Here is a 27,766-nt window from a genome sequence, read left to right on the forward strand (position 1 = left end):
ATCCCTCTAGGGTAGCCATTAAAGCAACTGACACCATGTGAGAGCCTGGCCCATCACAGAGCCTGTCAAATAAGGTTGCTGCAAACACCATTTAACAGATTTTTGAAGACATCATTTTGGTTTTCGGTTACTGAAGCTTGGGAGGCCTCTGCAAAGGAAGATGATTAAAACACAGACAGCCCTGCCTACATGAGAAGGTGAAAGACTGCTGTTTGTCCCTGGTCTACATTTGAGCTGTTACTTCTGTACACCTCAAGAAGGGATAATAAAGCAGAAGTCACTTGTATCATTCAGATAGCTGTGTTTGTCTATTTGTTTTAGAAAAATGTAGAAACGTGTGAGTTTGTTCTGCAATGAATCTTTGTTCAAGTCCCAGTTATGTCACCTTGTAGAGGCTGTATCCCAGGAGAAATTTAATGAAGGCAGGCATATATTGGAAGAAGAGGCAGGAAGAGAACTGCTAGCCAGATCACAGGTATTCACCAGGGCTCCCTTCATCCTCATTTTTACATTGTGACCAAATACCTCTTCACTGCCGAGTCAGGCCCTGAGAAAGCTGGTTTCTAAGTGAGCCCAAAGGAAGGTAGACTCCACTGAGTCTCTTCTCTGACAGCTGTGAATCACACAGTTTTTATCCCACCTCTCCAGCTCTTGCCCTCTTTAGCTCTTCAACATCTTCATTTCAGTTGCGGATCAGATCAGCATTTACCCTGGAGAGCAAGCTTCAGCCATACAAATCATAGAATCATAGAATCATTTTGGTTAGAAGAGACCTTCAAGGTCATAAAGTGCTCCTTAGGGCCTGGACCTTGCAGCAGGATGGCTGCTCTTAATCCCAAAGCTTCCTCCAAACTACCATTTTGCACTCTTTATTGCAAGTTTGGGAATTGTGATACCACAGAGACAAAACATTCAGAAACTGATAAACTCCCTTACTTATTTCTTTTTATTTATTTTTAAATAAATACACTTGGGATAAGTATCCTCTGGTCTGTAAGCTCTAAAATACATTTGGGCAATTTCCCATATTTTTATCTCTAATCACAAAAGCACAATGCTTACTTTTTTTCTTATATAGTGACATGGTTCCTGGGGTTAGGGACTCTTCAAGAGTGCAAAACATGGAAAATAAATAGCCTATCCATTGTTGTATGTCCTCTATTTTGGCCTGAGCAGAGAGGAGGTACCAAGGTTTGCATGTACCAGGCAGAAGGAATGGTAGATTACATTTGGAAGCTTCTGTGGACATTGAATTACTAGAAGAGAAATAATTCTAGTGATTATTTGTCAAAGAGGATCAGCAGGAACATCAGCTCACACCTGAGTGGATAAAAAAGGACAAGGCTGCAAAGAGATAACTCTTCTGTGCATTGTGTATTAGATTTCAGCATTGAAAGTTATATAAAATGGCAATACATTTTTTTAGCAGAAAACCTGACCAGTTATGTTATTTATTTTACCCTCTGCATCACAAGGGAAAAACAGTTTATTTCAACAGTTTGAGGTTTAAAAATTATATGTAAAGGTGGTAGAAACATGTTTGAAACAGAACTATGGACATGATTCAATGGTTAACTTATTTCCTAAATGAATGAGAAAGGAAATAGGTTGCTGCAAACTTCTACTCTCACTTCCTTATGAGAGAAGACATAGACACTGTCCCAGAGAGAACGGGGCTGTTGTGCACGCTCGTCTCATGCAATCATGGGTAACTGGGTGGAGAATGAAGGACTGTCCATCTTCGTTGTTGTAAGTACAATTTTTATTGTGATTTGTGTCTAGTAAAAAGTTCTGCAGAAAGGTGTACTAAGCAGGTTTCACTGTGTCAGTGAAGGATGCATCTGGTTATTCAGAAACAAGGGCAGCAAGTGCAGTGAAATGCTTCAAGAGAATTATTTTTAAGGACCTCTCTCTGGTATCTCGATTGCTTCATTGTTGACTGAGAAATGATCGTATCTTAACTTTCATTTGCTATGTTAGAAATATTTAAGTATCTGGGTTTTCTGAAGGCAACGGTGACTTAATGAAAAAAACAACATTACACCTCATTTAACAATGTGCACTTCAACAGAGAAAGCAATTACAACAACAAGCCTTTCTTGCACTTTTATAAACAGAAGTGGGTGTAACTGAAAACACCGTGTTTTGATGATATAAAATTTGTTTGAGTCAGATTCCAGAATTTAGAGCAGAGATTCATGAATCCTTCATTAAGACAACTAGTATTTGAATGGAGTTTGTAGACAACTTGCATAGAATAGCTATGAAAGTAGGTTAAATTCATTCTGAGCAAGATCTAAAAGTACTGAAAATCCCAGTCATATTTAAAAGTGCTAAAGTGTAAGGCAGGGCAGTCCTGCTTAGAGAAAACTTAGGGAAAAGTTAGTATTTCAGTGTTTTGTTTTGTTTTTTTCACTTCACAGTGTGATACAGGAGCTATAAGTATACAATTTTATATAGATATATAAATAAAAACATATACAACACCAAAGTGTAATACTAGTTAGGGAATTGTTGTCAAATGTGATTAGTATATCTAAGTACTGAGAGGAAGAAAAAGAAGAGATAGAACTTCTGTATTTGTGGTAACTGAAATGTGAACATCTTTATTCTGAAAGATATTTTTGCTGCTATGGACAATCAATACTTACATATTACTTTTACACTGTAGATGTGTAGCTCTAGGTTAGGAATATAACCCTGGCACTTTAGTGTTTTGAAAAGGTGTAACTGTGTTTGCTGTCACCTTCAGTGAATTGAGGAAGTTGAAACTGCCAAGAGATGAATTCTGGCGTTTTTTTTCCACCAGTACTCAAATATTGAAAGAATTAAGTAAGAGGCCCTTATTTTGTTCAAATGAGGAATTTGGTTTTAGGGTCTCGAAACTATAGCAAGGTCAGCTAATAGGGAAGGAAACTGAAGAAGTCACTGATAAAGAAACCAGCTAAAAGAAGAGTTTACTGGAAGTCTTACCAAAATGTTCTGCATTGTCTTCTACAGCTTTCCTGCACACTGATTAGGTACAGGATTATCCAGTGTTTGATAGAAACAGAACAGCAACACTTTCTATTGATTTACCCCAACAAAACAGAAATTTGTCAGCCTTAACCCCAGCCAATGCTGCCTTCACTGGCCCCAGCTAAAGAGCACGGCTCCTAACTCTGCAACTTAACCCAGGTTCCCAAAGGGTGTCACAGTATTGTTCAAAATGTCCATGTTCCATATGTGTCAGCACCAAGAAGAACTGTGAGAGACCATCAGCAATCACGCCAAACTTCTTGGTCTTCTGGGTTTGCTGTTCAGCTACCGTACATCGGAGAGGCACATTCTCACTTTGAATATATATCCTAAGCATTTAATCCTGAGATGAGCTTAGTTTTTTAATGAAGTTTTGGGGGTTTCCCATGTACTGCCCTACTCTGATGGAAATCCCTTCATTTCCCACATTTATGCCACAAGTGTAAGACATTTTCAAGATCTTAAATAATCCCAAGGTTTTTACAGTGTCAACTGGGCCAAAGAACTAGCAAAACATATCATTTAGGAGGGGTAAGGGACTGTAATATCACAGTTTCTGGCATCCATAACTTATAACCAGACACTGGGTGTTCTCTTTCTCAGACTTTCTCTCTTCTATTTTCATGCACCACTTAGAGTAAATCTACTTGGACTGAGGCTGCACTGGTAGAGGTTGGTTTCACTATGGGATATGAAATCAGCCAACCATCTTGAGAAGGGCAAATGGCTGGATTTTCTATGATCTCTGTGGCCAGACAAGCTTGTAGTTGCCTTAGACAGCTTTGAGAAGGGCTAATGGCTTATCTTTTCCTAAAGAAACCTGCAAGAGTAGGATGTGCAAGTGTGAGACAATACTGCAGTACAGCTACAAAGAAACCCAGTCTGGGCTAATTTCAACAGTACCAAAATGCCTGTGTTGAATATTTCCTACAGGCTGATTTCAGACCTTCAGAGCCTCCTATTCCATAGAAAACATGAAGCCTTCAGTGTAATTTAGGCCATTTATGTTTAGATCTCAAGCTTTGGCCTGGCTCCTAAGTCTTCCTTTTACAGAAGTTAATATGTCTAAGAAACTGCCATTTGGAAGAGACCTGAACCTTTGATGATGTTTGGAGATTCAGCTAGACTCACCAACTTAGCTAAACACTTGTAATGTGACGTTCCTTATATAATCACGTCTAAACCCCTTGAGCTATGCAATTGTTTCAGCTCCCCGTGGCTGTATTTTGGTTTAAAGCCACTCCTGTACTCTTGCGTGCACACTTCAGAACCCACTTCCACCAAAAAAATTTCTATCACCCCTGCCAAACCCTTCACAACCTGCAGTACGCCTCTCTGGGCAAACAGGAGCACAATGGGCTAACTGACCATTTTCTGAATTATGTAAATTCAGATGTCTGATCTCTAATAACAAACTGTAAAGTTTCCTGTTCATTTCTGTTTCAGCTTGTGTGGCTGGGCTTAAACATCTTCCTCTTTTGGTGGTACTATCTTGCATATGATATCCCACCAAAATTCTTCTACACCAGAGTACTCCTTGGCGTAAGTACAAAACATGTACTATCTTGGCATAGACTGAACACATAGCATCTTTTCCCTAGTTTTATTTGATTGAAACATGATCAAGTGACTGTAGCAGTAGGTTCATGGCAGAGTTAAAAGTCATGTGCAAACAGATAACTGAATGCAGATAGATGTTCAATGCCTCTGAACAGAAAGCCAGTAAGCAGAAGAGAGAGATCCCATTCTAAAGATGTTTTCAGGTGAATATGCTCCTGGTAACTAAAGTGAATATACATTGTGCCTGCTTTATTAAGCAAAAGATGAACAAAATATTGCCGTCGCATTATTGTGCAATCATTTCTCCATGCAATTATTTTTCATAGCATGAAGAGTTTACAAAGCTATTATCTTTGAAAAGCAATCATCATTCACATATTCATCAAGCATGTGAATACTAGTCAAGTGATCATGGACCCTGGGCCATTCAATATAACCCAATGGTTAATGCAGCATTATCTGTCCTGCTACAAACTTGTTTCCAAAGCTAGCATGGGTCATGACCAATTGACAGCAAAAATTGCATTTGTTCACATATTTTAAAAGCCTGATCACAGACATAAAAATCAGCCTAAGCTTCAATACACAGAACACAGCGCTTTATAAAAGGTTTGCAAAGCCATGGTTTAATTTAACAAAGCATGAAATTCCATTCTGCAATACAGCTTCAGATCTATGGATCGAATTCTATCCTTTGCAATCATGGTGCAGTTGCCTTTGAAGTCACAGAGACCTATGCTTGGATAACTAGAGCTCAGTGTAACCCCAAGTAAGTAACTGTGATTTGAAACCTGAAAGGGTCCCAATCAATGCAAGGAAAGTAAACATTATCTTTTCCTTCACTTCATCGTGTTTGGATGAATACAGTCATTATTCCCTCCTTTCAAAGAGTCTTTGTTCACAAATCTGAAATCATTCAGGATACGAAGAGCAACATTAAGGGAACATATTCCTAAGAGATGAGGCAACAAATTTCCTTAGACTCACTTTACTGACAACAGAGAACATTAAACCACTTCTCTCATAAGCTGTCCTGTCTACCATAACCCCCCGCCAACTGAAACCACAGCAGTGAGAATTTCTTTACAGCTTGGGGACAGAAAACTCTACTAATGGCTTAGACTTGCATCTGTGTTTGGCCATTTATTGTCAGACACAACAGGGAGCTTTTAATACAATCATATTATTTAAAAACTGGAAATAGGAGATGTCTATTTGGAGGAACATGTTTTGTCTGCATCTCTGTCTCTGACTTGGCCAAAACATGACTACACTGAAATGTGAACATTGTTAATTAACTCTAGATCTCACACTCATTAAAAGTTGTGATATAATACATAAAGTAAATCTCTGCCTATCCAAGTCCTGGGTAATGTTTTTGGTAAATTATTTAATAACAGCACCTCTCCAATTACAGCGTGCTTTGGCTCTGGCAAGGGCCCCTGCAGCTTGTCTGAATTTCAACTGCATGCTGATTCTGCTGCCAATATGTCGAAATTTGCTCTCCTTCCTCAGAGGATCAAGTGCGGTAAGATGAAGAAAGAATTTCAAAATCTGTGAAAGATAATAACCCACGCAGCCTTGCACATATGCTAAGAAATGTTGTCCAAGTTCCCCAAATATACTGTACTTTGGGGATGTCCTTTTTTAAGAAGTAGGTGAGCCTGGAGTTTTGCTATGAGCAAGACTGGGGTCTATATGCCAACAGTGTATCTAGAGGTCTGTTGAGAGGTTTAGCCTTGAATTAGACTCCTTTGAGTCCTCTCTTTTTTCTTGCCTCCTGGGCATGGTGCTGCCCTGGATACAAAGTCTCTCTTCTGCCTGGCAGGAGCAATTGGTGGTGCTCACACACATTTGCCTTCATTGTCATCCCTGCAACACCCAGTTATTGCAGGAGATATTAGCCCATGTCTTCTGTCTTTGCATGTTCAGTTCTTCAAGCTTGAATGCCTTTTGACCATTTCTAGCTCCCAAATGCAAATCTTATATACAGCACTGAGGACCCATCACTAAGAAAAGGACAACTGATTCTAAGTGACAGCTGCAGAGGCTTCCTAGGATAGTGCTGCTGAAATCGAGGTCTCTGGCTGTTATAGCAGAAATAATGCAGAAAATGCATGCCATGGTGCAGTGAAAATGATTATTCTCCCCAAGCTCATAAACTGTCCTTCCAAATATATGATTGCTTCTTTATTTCTAGCCTCTTTAATATGTACATGTTCAACAAAAACAGTACACAGAATTCGGTTTTGATTTGTAAATCTGGTATAAATTCTTTCATACAAAAGAGTCAGCCTGCAGGAGCTGAAAAAAAAAAACAGAGCAGAAGAGGAAGCAATAAAATAGATGAAGTGCTTCAAGAGTCCTTCATAGGGGAAGAGAGTGGGATACAAAGTAATAAGAAAGTAATCAGAGACATCCCAAGCTGTAACTTCATCTAGTACATATATCTTGACAATCAGTGTGGCTGGATAAATGGGAAGTGCCTGCTACATTAAGCTCCTAAATTACTTTTAGGAGTAAGGCCAGTGTCTTGGCCTTTTTAAGGCATAACACTTAGGAATAGATAGTTGGAACCACACAGACCAGGCTTTCAGACTTGTGCTATACTATACCCCTTCAGAATCTGGGGTGCTACAAAAGCAGGCAGCCATGTCCCCATGCATGTAAAAGGAAAAAGAATAATAAATAAAACTACAGGGTTCCTCTGCTCTGAAAAAAAGTAGTGTTTGCCAAGATTCAGAGGTGACTCCCCAGGTTGTAGAAGTCTGTAATGAACATAAATTTAGTAAGATTAATGTTGCTATTGGATGAATGTAACTGGGAAATATTGATGAGCTCTTGATTGTACAAGGCCTTTATGAGGTCTGAAATAGATTCCACGGGGTCAAGCTGAAAGCAGGTTGGTCAGGTCTTCTGAGGTCAAAACAAAGAAGGAGCTGGAGATACTTTTGGAGATGTTACTGGAAGGCTAAAAACCGGTTCCAAGGGCTTTATGCTACTTGTCCTGAATTGCTCATATCCTAACATCTATAGCTTAACTTTTCTAACCAGGATCTCGATTAAGCTGTACCTGTTATCTCAGTATTGAAGCTACAGAGTAAGTCCTTTTGCCTTGGGCACTGTTGTAGCACCTCAGGCTACACCCAGTCTGCAAGTGAAAACCATACAGAGAGCTACAGCTCCATTTCTGCTGCCTGCCCACAGCTTGCTATCTTGCTGATAGTGCCAGCCTGTATAAGGACATGAAGGGCTCTGAGGATGAGGAAGGAGGTGAGGGAGGACATAAAATAGGACTGTTAGACAGCTGGAGTTTGTTTAGCTTCTGTTTCTTTTTGCAATAAAGCTATACCTCAGGATGGAGGTGATTTTATATCTCAAGCAAAACTTGCACAGCTCAGTGTGCCAGTTGTAGTATGAGGACTGGGGTGGCCTTAGCACAGGGGTACAGCTGCTTACGCTTGTTCTGCTGTTGTCTCTAATTATCTGTGCTCTGCACGTAACACCTGTAAGAATCTCTAAGAAAAATCCAGAGTTTAAAGTGTCACATAACATACTGAAAGGGTAGCAACCTTTCCAATATCAGTGTCATTGGGGTTAAGAAGAGGGGAGAATTGTTCAGACCCACTGTTCAATGGGAATGTGCTGGCATCTCTTGCCCTTTACATCCTGCTACCCAGAAATCACATGCTACAAAGTTTTTTGTCATTAATTGAAAGAACAGCTGCATTGTCTTTGCATACCCTTTATTGCTGTATTCATCACTGTTGTTAATGAACCTTACTACTGAACCTAGCTGCAGCATTTTGCCATTGCTTGGCATTCTGCTTCTGAAACAGCAAGATCAAGGCAGTCAAGTAGCACTGGCACTTTTTCACTATGCTACGGTTTCTTCTACAATCTTTTTAATTATGTCTCAAGATATACAGAGAAAGGCAAATTTCTCCTAGATGTTATTACAGTCACTGCAATAGCTCTAGTGTATTAGAATTCACCCTTTAATCAATGTGTCATGGCTGGAGAATAACTGGAGGAGAGAACAGTTTCCTGCTCATCTGTTTTTCTGTACAGTTAATATTCATGCGATATTTAGAAAAGGACCAGTATGGAAGACCAAGGCCACTGCTGGTATATCTCTACTAAGTAAAGAACAAATTAGAAATGAAATTGTTCTGGTGTTTCATTATCCCTTCTTCTGCTTCACTCCTGGATGGTTGGAATGATTCAGCTTCACTCTATCACCTAGGGAGATACTTTACCTCACCCTGTCATCTACAAAGTTAACATCTGGCAAACACTCAGGAGCATATTTTGGTCTCAACTTGTTGTGGGAAACATCTACACAGTTCTCGTGAGGTAATGTGCGTGTTAGTTTGCATAGTGTTATCTTATGTTTGCCAGTCAGCAAAAGCAATGGAAAGACACAACACAAGGTAATTATGCTTTCTACTGTGTGGAGACAGCAAATAGCTAGCTTTACAGGAACATGAAGTTACAGGAAAACTCTCACTGACCACAGCAAAATTCAGATGGGGCCTCTTAGGAACTCATCATCATTCTTAATGAAAATATCACTTTGTTTTCCATAACAAACAAGTTCTTCAGTTTGTATCAGCAGGGGTCTTTTTCTTTCTTCTTCTCTTTGGGTAACTCCAACAACAAGTTGTAAGTGAATGCCAGGCAAGTACACCCAGCTTTTTGGAGAAGGCATCACTTCCTTAAGTGAACAGCATGTTTCGGGTGGAAGCTCCCTGAGACTGTTATACCCAGGCTTTACAGTTCATTTCTACACTGTGAACCACTGTAGAATCCTGTTCTTAGGTGGCAGCTTGAGACTCTACCAAAACAGTCACTCTGCCATGGCCAAGGGTGATCCCTCCTATTTATAATGTGCAATCTTAATTTAACACAGATAAGATATATGATTTTTCCATAGGAGATGTTAAGCTTTTTTTTCATTATCAAATGCTCTGTTTCAATGGGACATGTTAAAGTATAATCTGTTATTACCATATTCTGTAGTTGGGGGGGCAATATTTTTTTCTGTATTCAGGAATTCTGAATCTTTACCAGCAATGCCACTAATTGTTGTGGTCAGGGCCTCTGGTTTTTTTGCCTGCATTTAAATAAGTAAACAAAGACATGACAAATAGTCTTCAAATACTTATTTTCTTCAAACCCAAAGTGCTGCTCTACGCGTGTCAGACGACAACTGGACAGGAACCTCACCTTTCACAAAATGGTGGCATGGATGATCGCCCTTCACACTGGTTGGTGCTCAGATGTTTCTTTGTTTATTGCTTTCTCATGAATTTTACACAGTATCCAGGTGAGATTCAAGTTCTTAAGTATATGGGCAGAGACCTGATTTCATTAGCATGAAGGAGTCAGCGTGTGCCAAGTCTTAAATCATTTTCCAAATATTATTCTGCAAGTGGCATACAGCACAAGATAAATAAGAAAAGATACCCTTCTCTTGAACCATTAGCACAACTCACGACACTGTTTAATAAAGGATATTTAGCAATGCCACAAGAACTAGATACCCTGGCTTTAATTCTTGTTTGGACTTAATTCTTAACTGGCATGTCTGAAACAACAGAAAAGATGAAAGAAAAGGGTATAAAAAGCTTGGACAGGCCATGGAAATGTTTTCATATCTCATTTCCTAAACTAAGGAGTTTCTGTCTTTCGCACTCTCCTTCTCAAATTTGTCATTTGTCAATGCAAGTACCTTACAAATCATATATATCCTAGAACAGCCTTTGTAATAGTACGTTACTTGAGCTGAGCAGGCTCCCTTCTTGAGCTGTGGCTGAAATCTCACCAACACTTCATAGAAAAGAGCAGGGTGATGCAGTTAATGTAAGGCAGCAGAGACAAATTGTTTGGGGGTGTGAGATCTGTAACCATCAGGCCCCATTTTGAAGCTGAATAAGTAACTGGTGATACAAAAGGAGAAAAATTTTGAGAAGTGTTGTATGGCTTACCCCTGCAACCATGTGTCGTGGAAATAGCATGAAGCACCTCAGATGTACCACGTTTATGGGACATGTGCGGCACAGCAAGAACATTGTTAGTGATTATCAGCAACACAGCAGAGCAAAGCAGCACTAGGAAATGTGACACCAAAGATATCCAGATTCACTTATTGGCTCTTCTACAGAATTCCTGACAGATCATTTAAGTCATTCCATGCTTCATTTTCTCAGGTATAAAACTAGGGCACTGTTCTTCCACTTGAACTGCTGAAAGCCTTTGTGATCAAAGATGTGCCAGAAACTTCTTCCCTTTACTTCTTTCCTTTGCCCACTCAAAAAATGTGAAATTCAGATGGTAAAGCTTCAACAGTAAAATGTCAGTGATCTGAAATTGTGATGGAAAGGGTGAGAGTGGCAAAGGTCTTAGACTGCCCTTGACTAAGATTATGAAGTTTACAATGTTACCAAAACCACTGAGAACTTTTCTTGTCTTTAACCCTGATTATTTCTTTCCTGTCACGCCTAGCAATTCACACCATCGCACACTTATTCAATGTAGAGTGGAGTGTTCAAGCCCGTGTTGAGGAGGACAGAACTCTGGCAGCTGTGCTTTCTCGCCTTGGTGATAACCCAAATGAAAGCTATATCAACTTTTATAGAAAAAAAATTGGGGTAAGTGACATCAGGCTGTGAAGAATCAGTATTACATTAGATGAGATGACCATGTAAGACAATCTGAACTGACTGCCTATTTCTGGTGTGCACAGCCTGGGTTTGGACCATCTTGCAGCAAAACTTTGCACAATTCATTTTTCTATATTTGTCAGTAACATTGTTGGTGAATTTTGGTAGTACAAACTTTTTCACCTCAGGATTTCAAAGTACTTTTAAAACATTACGTAAACACAGGTACCCTGTAAAGAAGTCTTCTGACTAAGGTAGATGTGGCCTACAGAAAGGCACACAGAAATTAAGGCAAAAGTTTTGAACTTGGGCTCCTTAATTCTAGTTAGAAAAAAAAAAAAAAAGGAAAATAAACCTTCCCCATTCCTCAGAAGCAGCAAGCATCCTGTCTCTGTATGAGTTATGAGACCCATTGCACAACACCACTGAAAAGGAGAGCTTTCATTTAGCTCTGTAAATATGGATGTAACAACAGAGACATGCAGAAGCGTTCACTTTCCCCAAGCCTCTACTCAAGCCTGTACTGCTCAGCAGTGGCAGAGTAAGAAACAATGTGTGTGAATCGGTGGAAAACCCTTTCTCTTTTCTTCCACTTACTTTAGTACAAGTAAATCCACAGTGCAACAAAAATGGTGTGGGATTTTGGCATTGTTGGCATGCAAATTTATAGCGGGTGACTTAAGAAGGTAAAGGATCTGGTGAGTGACAGACTGATGGTTCAGCTGTCTCTGCTTCGACACTGTGCCTTCCTTAGATCAATATGTGCATTTATTTCACAGAATCCTGTGGGGGGCCTATACGTGGCCTTCACATACTTGGCTGGTCTCACTGGTGTTATCATCACGCTGGCCCTCATACTAATCATCACATCATCCACCAAAACAATCCGAAGGTCGTATTTTGAAGTATTTTGGTACACCCACCATCTCTTTGTCATCTTCTTTATTGGCCTTGTCATCCATGGTGCTGGGTGAGTATTCGCACTTATCACAGAATACATGACAACTACTTTATCTTAAAGTATAGCTTTCTACACACATAAATATAGGGACTTAAGTCACTAAGCAGCAGTTATTTTTTATGGTAATGATGGGCTAAGAGAGGCTTTGAGAGCCAAGAAGCTCTCTCTGATACATTCAACAAGATATTTGCATGCCTGATGCTTTACGGGACTCTGGCATACTTAAGCTCACTCAATTTTTTCTGGTATTTTAATGGGAAAGTTCTTTTCCAAGGTTCCTGTTTCTAACTGTTACTTTATCTTTCTCATCTAAAAGGAATTGCATCATACACATGCATGTAAGGAGATCTCACCATAAAAATTATACAGAGCTCAGGATTTTGTTTGGTAAATGAAAACTACAATAACGCAGACCAGATTTTTAGCTGTTGCAGCTCAATATAGGCGACTGTAATTTTCTGTAACTTCCAAATTACGAACATATTTTTCCACTGATGGTGCATTCCATACCTGCTGCAGCAATAGCTCATGAGCCTAATGAAACAACTTTAGTACTTAAAAGAATGAACTTTAGTTCCATTTTAGAAAATGACAAAACTCCTGCATAAAGAATAAAAAAGGTTGAAGTATCCAAGCCACATTTCATAGTTCATAATTATACTACATTGTCCATCTTAAAGGGAGTTCTAGGTGCACTAGAAAGTGCGCTTTAAAAATGCCCAGCAAAAATAACTATTCAAAAACACTTCCCCTCAGTCCAGCAGTGCCAGAAAAAAAGACAGAAATGAGACTACAACAGGAAGAACAAAAATAGAAGGCAGATGAGAATTGCCACCAGCGTATTTGTCCATTCCAACTTCCAAAACAAGAAGGTTTGAGCAAAACCTGTTGAAGGAAAAGAACAAATGGTTCGTGTTTCCTGCAGTAAATATTGTATAGTTACTGACAAAACATCCACACTTGGTAGTATTTACTACACAACGCTATCAGAAAGCAAGCATTGCTCTTTCTAGTGGTCAATGAGGAGCATATATTTTGTAAAAGTTGACTTTTTATTTACTTCGATGTTCAGTATACTTCCACCATTTTAATTGCACTGTACTGAACAGACAAGAGTTTGGCCAGCAGTGGGGTGGAATTTGGTTATCAGAGAAGTTCAGCCATCCTTTGGAAGGAGATAAACACAGGAATACTATTGTCTGTAGACAGAAGGATGCCTTCTGGCTCTGACTTCATTGGCCTCACTTCTTCCACTTTAAAGGCAAGAATGATAGTTTTAGTTTAGAGAAATTGATAATACACTAAAAAGTATTGAACAGGGCTTTTACAGTCAAGGAAGGTATCTTAGGTGTGCAAAGATGGATGTTATGGAATAAGTATGATCTGACAGTCTCAAAGTAACATGTTAGAGAGAGGCATAGATGTCACTGTATCTCAGGAGACAGGAGGCTGTGTGTCATACACATGTGTACACACATGCATATATATATGTATATATATATATATAAAAAACTGAAACAAAGACAACTAAGAGAATCAAAGGGGCAGATTCATCTTAGTTACAAAATGTCACTGCATTTCTGTAGCACTGATTTTTTTTTCTTTTTTATGCATGACCTATGTGTCACAGAAATATGTCCCTAACTTCCCATCATAATAAATGTAAAGAGGAGAGGGTACAGAGATGCAGATCACCCTGCCTTGGAAGCCAAAGTAAAACTTCAAGCAGAAAAAGAAGTCATTAGAAGGCTATAGTACTGAGAGCTTAATTACAGTACTGGAAGGGCATCTACACTGAACAATAAGGGGGAAAAAAAGTCCTTTATTTATCTTGTGCAGAGTACTGGCACTGTCAAACCTCAGACAGAGCACAGGGCAAGGCAAAAACCCTCAGACCCCTTTCCCTTAAGCAACAGGGTGAGGAGTGTCAGGAAACGGGCTTCTCCTATTCCCCTAACTCAACCCCAAGGGCGGCTCAGCTGAACCCCTTGTCACTAGTGGGGAAGTAAACTGCAACTGGTGATGTTCCTGCAACTTGCAACTCGTGATGCTCCTAGGACAGTGTCATGCCTTCCCTTTATTTTTCAGGCAGTATGTTAATGAAACCTTTAATGAGGAAGAGGTTCATTAGTAATATTTATGAGCAGTTGGCATAAAACTGTACAGCCTGATCAGAATCTGACTGTTTCTAGGGAAAATCAGTAGATCTTAATGTGAGTTTCTCTACTATGACCCTCATCCTACTAATTACCATCATTTTTGAGACTCTCACACACTCCTGAGGTTGGCACAAATCCAGACAGAGGCAGGAAATAGTGAATGAGATCAAAATATATTTTTCCCCCTAAAACTGAAATCATCATTCAGCACTAGCTCTGCCACTGGAAGTACAGCTGAACTGGAGCAGTCAGATTTCTCTGTAATACAACGAACAACAACAAAAACCCTACCCAAGCAGGAATATAGAGGCCAGATCATCAGCTGACATAAGCTGGCATAGCTGCTTTGCATCAGAAGCATCTGTGTTCGTTCATGCCAGCTGAACAGCTACTCCACAGCTTTAAAGGGCGAGGAAGCATCAAAGGAAGAATGCATATTGGAACTATGCATTTGGACTAGATGATCTTCTGAGGTCCCTTCCAATCCCTAACAGTCTGTGAAAGGGCTACCTAAATTCCTAAGATAACAGACAGAAGTAACTTTCCTACTGGTCACTAGCAAACTGATTACTTTGTCCACTCCAGGGTTTGTTTTTATTGAAGTAAAAAGTAGGATAAGTCCAAAAAAGAATTAAGTTTTCCTGTTGTGACCATTTCCTGGAAATGGTAATGGACGTACCTCTCAGTTCCTTGCCTGATCTTGTAGTCAGTATTTTCCCCTACAAACTTTCCTCCTGTTTTTATAATTTTAATAGCAATTTTGTGCAGTAAAGCTGTATCAAAGCTGTAGCACTGCAGAAGTCCACAACTCCACATAAATAGGATGGTGTAGAAGTAGAATAACAGTAGGGGACAGATACCTTCATTTTCATTTTATTGACTTAGTGATTTTAATTTTTTTCCAGGCGTATTGTACGGGGCCAGACAGCTGAGAGTCTGGCTGAACATGATCCAAAAATTTGCTACAAGAACTTCACTCACTGGGGGAAAGAGGGATCTTGCCCAATCCCTCAGTTTTCAGGGAATCCTCCTATGGTAAGAACAGTTTTCTTGAGTGCAAATTCAGTTTAAAATGTTAACAATTTTCTCTTTTTGCTAAGAAACATACGCGCTTGCTGTAGAAAAGCAGCTACATAACCCCCAGTACTCTTCAGCGGCAGCTTTCTTTACATAAAGAAGTAGGTTTTGACAGAATGGATTGTAAAATGGACAGACAGACAGACAACCCACTTCCAGTGTGCCATAAAATGAGCATGATTAACAGGCAAAGCAAAAGACCAAATCATATCTGAGAACTGTTTACCCAGAATGTGTTTTGTGGCTTGCAGGGATTTCTAGAGAGTGCTATAATACACATAATAAATAGTTTCTCATCGTTTATGAACTAATGATCACTAACAAAAAATTAATGCCTCTGGAAATGTGACAATGAAACTTCAGCTTTTATTGACTAATCAGGCTGATTGTTCTTTCACGTTTCAGACTGATCCGTTAACAGAAACCACATCTTCTCCTGCAGTAATACAGACCTGAGTCAATAATACATTCAGAGCTTTACTCCACATTTCACTTAGTTATCTTAATTTTCAGACAGAGACAAAATCACTCATAGGAAAATACCCTGCTGTAACTGTTGGAGCAATTAAAAAGTTAGCTGCGACTCTCAACAGAGAAAGAAATTCCCTCTCTGACCAGAATTAATTTTGAAGGTGTCATATCTCTTAATGGGTTCCCTACTCTGGTCGATAAAGGATCTACGTTACTTGAATTTCACATCTGCAGAGTTTTCATGACTTGATTTAATCTAAGTTGCCACCTTCATCACCTGACTTCTCATTTTATTCTGTTTACAGACATGGAAATGGGTAGTAGGTCCCATGTTTTTGTACCTATGTGAGAGGCTGGTGCGGTTTTGGAGGTCACAGCAGAAGGTTGTTATCACAAAGGTATGTGTTGATGCTATGCTTAACACTGGGCAAAACTTTACCACTTTTTCCAAATGGTGCAGCAAAGCCAGTGGCTCCTACACAGCAGACAAAGTTATCAGTGAAAGGCCTCTCAGGAATGTTATGGATGCTATCATGCAAAAATAATGCCAATCACTAACATGTAAACATAGCCTTCTCTAATAGAGAGCAAGAGGAGGAAGTTAGCTAAGGCACAGGACTGAATCTTAGGAAAGAAAAAGTAATTTTCTTAGTATTGAGTGAAAAGTTATGTAATGTAGAAATTACATAGCCTTAAGAGTAATTTAAAACAACAAATATTTTTTTTTTTTTTCAAAACTAGCTAGATATTTAGGAATTCTGTTTTTTTCAGCAGAACAAATGACTCCTGAAAATAGGAGGTACCTTCTTTGTGCAGCCAAAGCTAAAGTTGAGCTTGCATTCTGTGTTATGTTGCAGAAATATTAATGTTGATTCTGGAAGTATGACAGTCGAATTAGTGCGGCACTAAGCTCGAATGTATAAGAGCTACTCTAGTCTTCTCCAGTCCAATTTCCTAACGTGGCGCTGTGCTGCATCTTGTGGACATACCCTGCTCAAGTCGTAGCAGCGTTTGGGGAATGACATTAGACATCTCTACTGTGCCCTGGCACAATGCTGATATGTTGGAAGGTTCCTATATACCAGTGTGCTTTTTGGTAATTTAAACAAAATATCTCTGAGCCATTTCTACACCATATGTCTCTGGTGTCTGCTTAGTTCCCAGACAGCAGGAAATGTCTTCCACAATCCTAAGCACTACTATTAATATCTACATTAATAGATAGAGACACTTGGTTCTCCCTCTTGCAAATCTCTTCTGGAGACTAAAAGTAACCTTGGCAAACAACTTCAGGATTAAAAAAATCACAGTGACAGAAATACTAGCCTTGTTTCTAGAATGTTGCTTCTATCTATTCTTGGCTAAAGATATGCAGAATGCAAATGCCCATATTATGGGTCCCACCCAATTATAACATGAAAACTTCAGTCTCCAGTGGTATTATCTATCCAATTCCCTATCTATATGATAGCCCTATGGTTTTGCTCCTACATATATATATATACCAGAAAATTCATTAACACTGTGCTCTGTGCCACTGTGTAAGGTGCATCTGGAATTAACAATGTGCACACATAGATCTGGCGATGTGTTAAAACATCCCTGTCCCTTTTGGAGTGATTGCAAGCATGGTGTGAAAATACATGTCAACTCAAAATTTTGCATCTTCTGCAGTCTTCCTTCTGGCTGTCAGGTGCTATTCCTTGCTCCCAGTTCTGCTGGGAATGAAGTTTCACTTGCTTTCCTTGCTCTCATAGCAAAGGACAATGTTAGTGATGAAGGATGTAGATACACCCAGTGAACAATGAAGAGTGAAGATGGCCTTTTTGTTTTCCTTATCCTTCCCTTTGTCCCTTTCACTGTAGGTGGTCATTCATCCCTTCAAGACAATTGAGCTGCAGATGATGAAGAAGGGCTTCAAGATGGAAGTCGGGCAATACATTTTTGTCAAATGTCCAGCGGTGTCTAAACTGGAGTGGCACCCATTTACATTAACCTCTGCTCCAGAAGAGGATTACTTCAGCATTCACGTCCGTATCGTAGGGGACTGGACAGAGGGCTTGTTCAATGCATGCGGGTGTGATAAGCAGGAATTCCAGGAGGCGTGGAAGTTGCCCAAGTATGTACAAATAATCTCCACGGTAAAGTCAACCAATGCCAACGACAGTGTAGATTTTTCTCAACCAGTTTGGTGGTACCTGTGACACAAATCTTAACTACTTCCATTGTAGATGTGGACCTTACATGGATCTTTCTAGTTTTTTCCTATCAACCCCACCTCTTCTTTTGCTGACTAGTACTCAGCTCAAATGTGCATTGTAGCAGATAAATGCTTTGCCTTTTTATTATTTTAAATGGTGCTAATAAATATTGATTTATTAAGTATATTTTCAATTTCAGGATAGCTGTGGATGGCCCCTTTGGAACAGCAAGTGAGGACGTGTTCAGTTATGAAACTGTTATGCTTGTTGGAGCTGGAATAGGGGTCACCCCCTTTGCATCTGTACTCAAGTCTGTCTGGTACAAATACTTCCACGATGCAACCAACCTAAAACTCAAGAAGGTGCGTGTCTCCTTTCCCAGAACCCATGTAATTGTTCAAGGGCGAACAGCCCATATCAAAACAGGCCCAGCAAAGATGGTCTGGCTCCAGACATCCATGATTTGCAAGAGAGGAGTCCAGTTACCTCACAAGACTGGCAGGCAGGGAAGTGGGAGGGTCAAAAGCAAAAACATCATGAAAGGAGAAATAACCTACGAGCAGAATCAGACACAGATCTTGACTGTGGCCCAGGGGATTTCCACTTACAGCAGAGATGCTGTTCAATCTGTGGGAGAAACACAAAGTCCAAGGCACTAATACAGCCCATGTAAATATTGCATTCCTTCCCTAAGTGCAGAGGGAGCAATTTCATGTCAGTGGAAGAGCACTGCTACCATCTCCCTCTAACCTTCTGCTCCTGGAAACTCTCTGGGCAGAGGTATGGGGTCACACTCTGCAGTTATGGTCATGTTCATAGAAGAACAGGTTTTGTTACCTACCTGCTGTAATTTACCTTGCCTACCAGCAGACAGGGAGATAAAATCTACCTCTAAATCATTCATTTATGTCCAAACAAAGTATTTTACAAGGATGCAAGTGAGAAAACATCATGAACTAAAAATGTAAACTGATCATGGAAGAGAAATAGAAAGATGTTTCCTTGTTCTTGCAGTCACATTACAAATCCTGAATAGCTTCAGTATCAGCCTACTCATCTACTGTAGTGGTCAGGGCAATTTCTACAAGAACCACACAATCCTCATTCTGTCAGCAGACATAAAACCAGAAATCATAAGTGCCTGTGTCCCCTGACAGCTCACTCTTGTCTCTTCCAGATCTATTTTTACTGGCTTTGCAGGGACACTCATGCCTTTGAATGGTTTGCTGACCTCTTGCAATCTCTGGAGGCTCAAATGCAGGAGAGGAATAATGCAGAGTTTCTCAGCTATAACATCTACCTTACAGGCTGGGATGAGTCTCAGGTAACAACACGATGGAAAATACCACTTCCACATGCACTCTGGTTGATGTTAGCAAGTCTGTTCTGTTCCGAGAAATGTTTAAATGGTCTTTATCCTGGGCCTCCATCTGGCTCTCAGGGGTTTCAAATGCAGAAGTTACATGGGATTGGCTGCTAATGTGCACTCTGACTTGCTTTCTGGTTTACTCTGGCTGTGCGCTCTGGGAAGCAGTCTCTCCTCACAGCAGCAGCCTCAGCTGACCATGCAAGTATCTCTAAGACAGCTAGTGCTGCTTAAATCACTAATTAATGACATTTGGAACTGGAGAAGCTAATGCATGAGGTCTGACCAATGGCAGCATATTTTTTTCAGTGCTCTCCTAAGTTCTCTATCTGGTCCCATGCACGCAGGTCGCTGTGGGGATACAGAGCAGCAGCTCTTCCATGAGCCGCTTGAGAACGTGTGATTGAGTCAGGAAAGGTGCTCACTCTACTACTTTTAGTGATGTTTTATTTTTGCTTATATCTCACCGTTACAAAATTCATCATGTGCCTGAAGTGCTGTAGCTCAGCTAGATGGACAGGGCAGGGTAGGACTAAGGTAAGAAGTTATCAGACAGGCAGTGGCAAAATAGGAAGGAAAGAAGGAAGGAAAGTCACACAATCCTTGCTTGGGAAGAAAGTTACCTGTAACTTTTTTGGCATATAAAAGTGCTGCAGAACTCTGCAAGGCCTGAATTTATGCCATTAGCTACATCTTCTCCTCTTCCTGGATCTACTTAACTTAATCTAGGCAAAAGTTACACAGGAAGGGTGGAAAAGACCATCTCATATGGATCAAACCTTCCAGAGATCAAACTGGCAGGACTTCATTAAGGTCAAGGACTTGTATTATTGTACCTGAAGGGACAGTTTTATTTTGAATTACAGATTTATTCTTAGACTAAACCAGTTAATTGCAAAAGAAATATAATTAATCGTTGTGTTGAATGCTTCATAGGTTTAACTCTTGAGAAAGCCCAATCTGGGGAAAATGGGGGGTAGACACTGAGAGTCAGGAATTTACCAATGTCGGCTTTCTTTGCTAAACACCATAAATTCCACATTGTCAGTTTGGAAATAATTCAGTATGATTCACATTATTTTTTCCTTAACAGGACATAATGCTGCCACATCTGACTGTCTTTACACTGCCTTTTGTGTTTGATTTCCCACAGGCCACTCATTTTGTAATGCATCATGAAGAAGAGAAAGATGTGATTACAGGCCTTAAACAGAAAACCTTGTATGGAAGACCTAACTGGGAAAATGAGTTCAAAACTATTGCAGGGCAGCATCCTGGGTAAACCTGTCCAAATTGGATTTCCTCTATCTAAATGACATAATACCACAATCTTATTCCTTTGGTTGATTAAGTCTAAGGAGCATTTTTTTCTAACAATTTCCAGGTATTATCTGTTCTTGTTTCAGTCATGGACACGATCTTGACCAAACTGTTCTAACCTACTCTTTTTAAAAAAGTAATCCCTTTTTCATGAAGTACTTCATGGGAAGTCTAAATACCTCCAAAAATACTTTCTACCTCAACAAAACCCCAAACCTGAATGTAGATGACCTTTAGCTGAGCACCCAAGATTAGTAGGAGAAAACCAGAACAGTTCCTTTCAAGAATTTGTGGCGTAAGCTATTTGAAGCTCTATTTCCTTGATTCCACTGAAGTCAATAAAACTGTCTTCACTGACTTCTTCTGAGCTGAGATTTAGCCCACCAGTTGTTTTAGAAGCAGCAACAGGTGCCTTGCAAGTTTTAAGGGCTTATAAGTTTTTAAGGCGCAGATATCCAGTTCTACTTTAGTTCCTGTAATTGAGAAAAAAAACACCTTCCACCTACAGAACTTAAGATTGATTTACATGAAGAACATCCAGCTGCTCCATACCTAGTTCCTGACCATATTTTAATTTTCTTAACAGATCCAGAATAGGTGTTTTTCTCTGTGGACCCGAGGCCCTAGCTGACACACTCAACAAGCAGAGCATCAGTAACTCAGAAGCTGACCCACGAGGAGTACACTTCATTTTTAACAAGGAAAACTTTTAACTCCCAAGCACGTGAGATTCATTCAATACAAAGTCTAAAGACTGGATATCTTTTTCTATTTGGAGTCTGGGAAGGACAGCCCAGCTTCTAATTTTGGCTACACTAACACAAATCCCTTTGCTTCTTCGGAATTATTTTGGCACTGTGGTAGAGTAAAAAAGTCAAGTTTTACCTTAGGGAAGTTAGCACTGCCCTCTGCATGCTGCAATTTAGCAGAAACCTATTTTCTTTGTGTGAGGGGATTTTCCCTCAATCAACTGCCTTTATCCTCCTATTAGTCATAATCACTGTTGAAGGGTCTCAGCAGCCATATGCATTTGGGAGACAATTCACGCTGGTGAAGCTTAATGCTATTAAACAATAAAACATTCTAGCATAATGCTTGCTATTAGAAGAGAGCTTATCCTGGCTGCAGCCAGTCCCTGGAATGAGGCAAGGTTTAGGGAAGGGCAACTGGGAAAGATTGCTCCTTACAAGAGGAAATCTCCATTGTGCACCGGCATCTTTCAGGCTTCTGAATAAAAGCCTAAACATCTTGTCCAAGAAATAGCACAGGCAGCTGAAAAGCTGCCATTGCTCTTTAGGGAAGCAGAGAACTAGAAAGGAACCACCTGGATTTCTGAGAGCCATCCCCACCCCAGCTGTGGGGGCGGTGACAAGGATGGAGTCAAACCAAGTCCTGCACCTGGCATGTGAGCCATCGCTTGGCTGCTTCAAACACTCTCAGTTTCACATCTTCAAATTCAGAGTGCAGGGCTCCCAACAAGAAGAGGTTTTGTGTTTTTTAAAACTGTCATTTCTGATTTTCAAGGCTGAAAAATCTTGTTGCTAAGTGATTTAATGGGTATTTTCTGAAGCATTCTTAAACGCACACAGTGCTTTTGGCTCTATTGTTCAGCTGTTCCTCCTTGGTAGTGAAACAGGTTTGAGAAACCAATGATCATGTGGGCAGTATCTGGAATAGTTATGAATAGAGTTCCTGATGTGTACAAGCACCCACACACAGCACAGTACTTTAGTATGTACATTACAGGTAACAGGTTCTCAAAAAAAGGGAACCCAAACTTCTGATACCAGTAGCAGAGAAAAAAAAAAAAAAAAAGAGGGCATTAAGACCTGCAGCACAGGAAAAAAAAAGAATGAATAAGCAAGTTCAAAAAGCCTTGAAAAAGCCACAGTTTTGTAGACTGTTGGTCTCTTTTTCAGCCCAGTCACCTGGTTGGTCACTTTTAAACTCTGCAGCCAAGCCCTCTTGATAGTTCCCACACAGCATGAGACCTTGCTGACAGCTTCTTACAGTCACAAAAGAAAGTGGTGGACTCCTTCTGCAATTTCAGACATGTTTGTGCAGCCATCTGGTTACATGTAGCATATTTGCCACCTCAACTTACCAGATGTGTTCTTCCTGTACACCATTTTTACATGTTATCCAAGCACTCTATGCTACTTCAGGACAGCTTACACATTCCCATTTACCAATATCTGTTTCTGTGAACTGTCAAATGACACAATGAATTATGTCAACATCTGAAGAGGAGGAAGCCACAGTTGGTCAATGCTATCAAAGATCAATACTTGGCTGGGAATTTTTGAGTTCTTTCCCTCGGAAGGGGCATATCTAAATCCACATAATTCTGTTTGAAGCACATCTATTAAGTCAGAGTAGAGCTTAAGCAAAATTAAAGAAACTTTTTCTGTGGAATAAAAAAAATGCTACTGAAACAATGTAAGTCTCCCATTCTGTGTAGAGAGCACTGAAATATTTGGCTTTGATTTTAATGGAAATATGATCAGACTTCTATGCTGTTAGAAAGTGGGTAGAGAGGAATAGCAAGTGGTCTAATGTAAATAGCATATTTGTCATGTCAAGAGTCTTGGAGATTGTGTATTTTAATTGACCCATTAATTTTCTAAACATTGCCACATTTGTTCTTAAAACTCCAGGGATCTTTCCTTACTCAGGCAGTTGTAATGACACTCCTTGACCTGCTGCACACCTGTACCAGGGGTTGTTTGTCACCTCGAACTCAGAAAAAGGAATTCTGTGCTTACTAATAAATCCCTGTCTTCCTAAAACATATAAACGCATAAGCAGGTGAGAGCTTCCCAGTTTCTTTCAAAGGTTTGTTCTGTTGAATCCTGCTAAAATAGCAAGCTAAGCATTATCAGTCGTGATCTGAACATAAAGGTTTTTTTCAGTTTAGGACATGTGAGTGAAACAGACAACACTGAAATACAAACGTAAGAAACAAACTACCTTGAGTCCTCCCTAATCTTCAGCAAAGCACAGGGGCATATCAGTGGTACTGTTTTAAGTCAATGCAGCTGTCTTCTTGCGTGGTAAAGGAGTAAAACCCTTCCTCCAAGTGCTTGCCTGGTCTATGGAAGTTCCCCAAATCAGTGGTTTAACTGGTAAGCCACCTTAGACAACAGACCTTTTCTTAATAAAACATCTTTCACAACAAATATAATATATATAAAGCCCATGCCAGTGCTAAATTCTTAGACAGTTGTGGCTGCGACACCACCAGTGTTTCCTAGACAGGACATACAGTGTTCCTCGTTCACCCAGAGGAGAAGGCTTGGAATCTGACCAAGGCTATCGGCTGGGCCTCTGGCTGAAAATTTCCTCCTTCTGTGTGTTTGGGGATTTTCTCCCTTGGAGGCAGGGGAAGGAGTCACTTTCACAATAAACTGATTCTTTTGCTGTCAAACTGCTGACTCTGAATGGCCTGGGAACAAAGGGTGGCTTCTCTCCTTTGTTTGAGAAACTGAACATGGTACTCAGCAATTCAGGCAATGCTGTGTGGCACCATGACCCATCTTCAGCAACCTGATCTAGTTGAAGATGTCCCTGCTCATTGCAGTAGGGTTGGACTAGATGATCTTTGAAGGTCCCTTCCAACCGAAAGTATTCTATGATTCTGTGATTCAGTAGCACCAGCAAGACTTTCAGAAAGGCACGGATGTCTCCAGGTTGCTTCTGTGGACAGTGCAGGGAAGCAGCACAAGGGGGATGGCAGTTAATGGTTGAAGGCAGATCTTGGTGGAGCTCCATGCTTCGTTGATGAGGGTCAACTACCACCAAAAAACTCTTCCTCCCATCTTTACTAAGCTCCTGATTTGCTGGGTGCCAAGGTAAATGAGTTATTGTGCTTGCTCTGGCAGAGCTCTGCCACTGCCCACACTCCACAGGGTCTCAGGGTACCCTCCAGAATCATTCCCACTTGCAGTGGGGTCTGAATATGACAAGCGGCTCTCCCATTATAGCTGTCCTTGACAGTAAACTTCAGTCCTAGTTCTGCCTCATCTGAAAAGATTACTCTAAAAGAGGTAAGAGCCTCTTAGGACTCCTGACACTACCAGGAATGTGTGTTGGACTCACGCTGTGCCTGAGTCTACAAAGTAGACTGATGTCTGATCTGTTCTTCCATCTAGTTCCACAAATTCCCTATTCAAATGAAAAATGCTCTGCTGATGGCAAGAAAAGCCAGTTGCTGGATTATTAAAATAACTGTTTCAGCTAATGGAAGCAATTACGAGTTCAACTCAGTGATCAAAGAGAAAAGTTAGTCTCCCTTATGGCCTCAACTTGGCATATTTTCCTTCCCTTCTTACATGGTATTTTCTCTGTTTTCCCATATGTAGTAATCTGAAATAAGCAGTTAATTAATTCATCAATATCCTTGATTCCCAGTTCACTGTAGTTAGTCTTACAGTTGAAGATCCTGACCTCTGGGGTGCTGGGATGTTCTGGTTTTCATTGGCCTCATCTTGATTTTGGAAACTGGAAGTGGGCTTTGAAGGTAGCATGGCACCTGGCCATATTCAGAGAATACATTCAAGTGAGACCTCGATATGTACTGGGTCTCATCTAGTCCTTCTTACTTCCCTGGTATATACTTGCAAATTGTGCAGGTGGGCAAATGAAATCCAAGTTTGCTACTCTGACTGTTCACCATCATGCACATCCCAGGGGGAAACCACCCTGGTTGCAAAATAGGTCTTCCTCTTTTCAGTCTTGTAAGACTTTCTCTGCTGGGTGGGGACTTTCTGCCTTTCAGTCCTCAAATGGTGGGGTAAACCAAATTAGAAACAGAGAAACAAACAAAAAGCTGCTTGTGAAACACAAGGTATTTTTTAACAAACAAGAAATAATGTTAGGGTCTCATTACAGCACTTTTTTTTCAGGATCCTGGTCTATTTTGAAGTCTTCTTGGCAAATAATTGTTGTGTATTTTTTCATCTTTCAATGAGTTCTTTGCAGAATTCATAGCCAGGTATAAGCCCCAACACCTCAAACACATAGGTATATATGCTCAAGGGAAGATCGGAGCATACATTAAGATGCTAATGGTTATCAGCATTGGCAGGATCAAGATCCTCACATCTGTGTAAAACAGCACCAGTTCCGCTGACACAACCCAGAGCAGTTATTTGTCGTGAACCACACATTCATTTTTGCATTTCATACAGACCTTAGCAACGCGCTGGTCTCATTTATATTCACCACACACAAACCAGCTCAGACTAGCAGCAAAATTAATTACAGTAGAGTGGAAAAGTGTTGAGAGACTTGCTGAAAGCTTAAAAAATGCTTTCCAGCCCCGTTCTGCACCTCTGCTAACCCCATTCCCTCTGCTGTCACTGGTGCCTTTCTGCTTGCCTAACTGGTGTGTCTCTGCCCACCCAGCTACCACCTATTTATCTCCATCTGTCCTCTTCTGCCAATTGCTACTGCCACATCTTCACTTACCCACTCCTTCCTGCTCCCCAGCTCTGCAAGTTTCTTGAAAATCTCCAGCTCCCACAATCATTTTGCCAGTTTTGCAAGTGCTTGCACCCACTGCAAGGGCACGAGGGCTTTGCTCTGAGCTCCAACCAGTGCAGCACACATCTCACATAACGTGATTCAGCTGCAACCTTCCTGTCACTACAAATAGACCAGGGTTGTTGCCACCTCTGCATTGCCCAAACAGACTGTTTTGGTCACCTCCCATAATATTCTCTCCCCCTGCTTAATGATTTTTATTTTAAATTAGACAGTGAAGGAAATTTCTGAGCTGCTATGTTATAGAATTTCAGCATGGGTGGGCCAAATTATGTTATTTTATTCTGTAAAACATACCTGCATTTGACTCTATATTTAATTGGCATTGTTCAGGAATGAGGCAAATGGCCAAAAAAAATCACTCCTCCCCAAATACCAACCCACCCTGCTGAGCATTATCACAGAGGGATGGAAAGGCCAGCCAAGGGGGAGTCAGACCACCTCTCCCTTGGAACTGTGATGCTTTATAATTCTGGAAACAATTTACAGAGTACCCTGCAAATAACTCTGGTTGATTTTGTTTTGTACTTCTAGGTCATCTGGTGTTAAGACCAGAAAATATGCAAATACTACTCACCATGACTTTTATGGCCTTCAGGACAAAGGGATTGCAGAGACATCCATGGTCAAGTCACCTTTGAAGGAAAGTGTAAATGCTTCTTATGCTGGTTCTGTCTTTTTACACTCCTGTGAGTTAGACTGGACTGTGCAAACATCCAGGGTCTGCACTGCGGCTCTGTAAGGTTTCTCTTTGAATTGTCGACAGCACTGAGAAAATTCAAGTGGAATTTTCCTGGGTGCAGAAATGGCACAGAATAAAACTGGGGCAGGGCAATTGCCATCATCTCTTTGCAGTTAACAGGCCAAAATGTAGTTGTCAATACCAGGGTAAATAGCAGGACATTTTAGGAAAAGTCCAGGTTCACATCACAGACTCCCTACCCTTCCAGACCAGAGATTTCTACCCTGAAATGCCACGCATCCAGAGCATAACTGAATATCTCTGCAGATTAACCCAAGGCTGGGCGAGTTCCCATGAACAGCTAATGAAGACAGTTGTTGCTGTGGTTTTATTGCCCTTTCTGCCTTTTTCTCATACTTCCCTTTCATCTGTGACAACCAATGCTAGCTCAGGCCTGTTTTCAGGTGGCAAATTCACACGAGCCCTCTGAGATCGTAACTTTGTCCAGACAGCAGCAAGGAAATAATAACCAAAGACTGACAAAGCGACTGTAAGAAATATTTTCTAGAGCAAATTCCCCTGAGAAGACACAAAAAGGCCTTGTAGACTGTCAGCAGCTACCTTCTGCATCAAAATTATGAAAGTTCCTCTCATCTGTTAACAATTAATGAAATACTCTCACTGTAACAGGGTTGCATAGTTAAGTAAATATGTGGATCATTGTCCATCGCTGTTGACTGCT

At 40.4% G+C, this 27,766-nt stretch overlaps 1 protein-coding gene across 1 annotated transcript; it reads left to right on the forward strand.

Moving 5' to 3' along the window:
• Positions 1 to 1,704: 1,704 nt before the first annotated feature.
• On the forward strand, positions 1,705 to 21,696 carry CYBB (cytochrome b-245 beta chain; the record flags this gene model as incomplete). Its single annotated transcript, XM_080363905.1, has 13 exons — positions 1,705 to 1,749; positions 4,465 to 4,560; positions 5,996 to 6,106; positions 9,764 to 9,848; positions 11,086 to 11,231; positions 12,023 to 12,213; positions 15,269 to 15,398; positions 16,217 to 16,309; positions 17,777 to 18,030; positions 18,312 to 18,474; positions 19,290 to 19,436; positions 20,632 to 20,756; positions 21,385 to 21,696. The coding sequence occupies 13 exons, from the start codon at positions 1,705 to 1,707 to the stop codon at positions 21,509 to 21,511; spliced, it is 1,713 nt and encodes a 570-aa protein (XP_080220031.1). The 3' UTR covers positions 21,512 to 21,696.
• Positions 21,697 to 27,766: the final 6,070 nt, after the last annotated feature.

Source organism: Nesoenas mayeri (genome assembly GCF_963082525.1).
Source record: "Nesoenas mayeri genome assembly, chromosome: 1".
Taxonomy (NCBI): Eukaryota; Metazoa; Chordata; class Aves; order Columbiformes; family Columbidae; genus Nesoenas; species Nesoenas mayeri.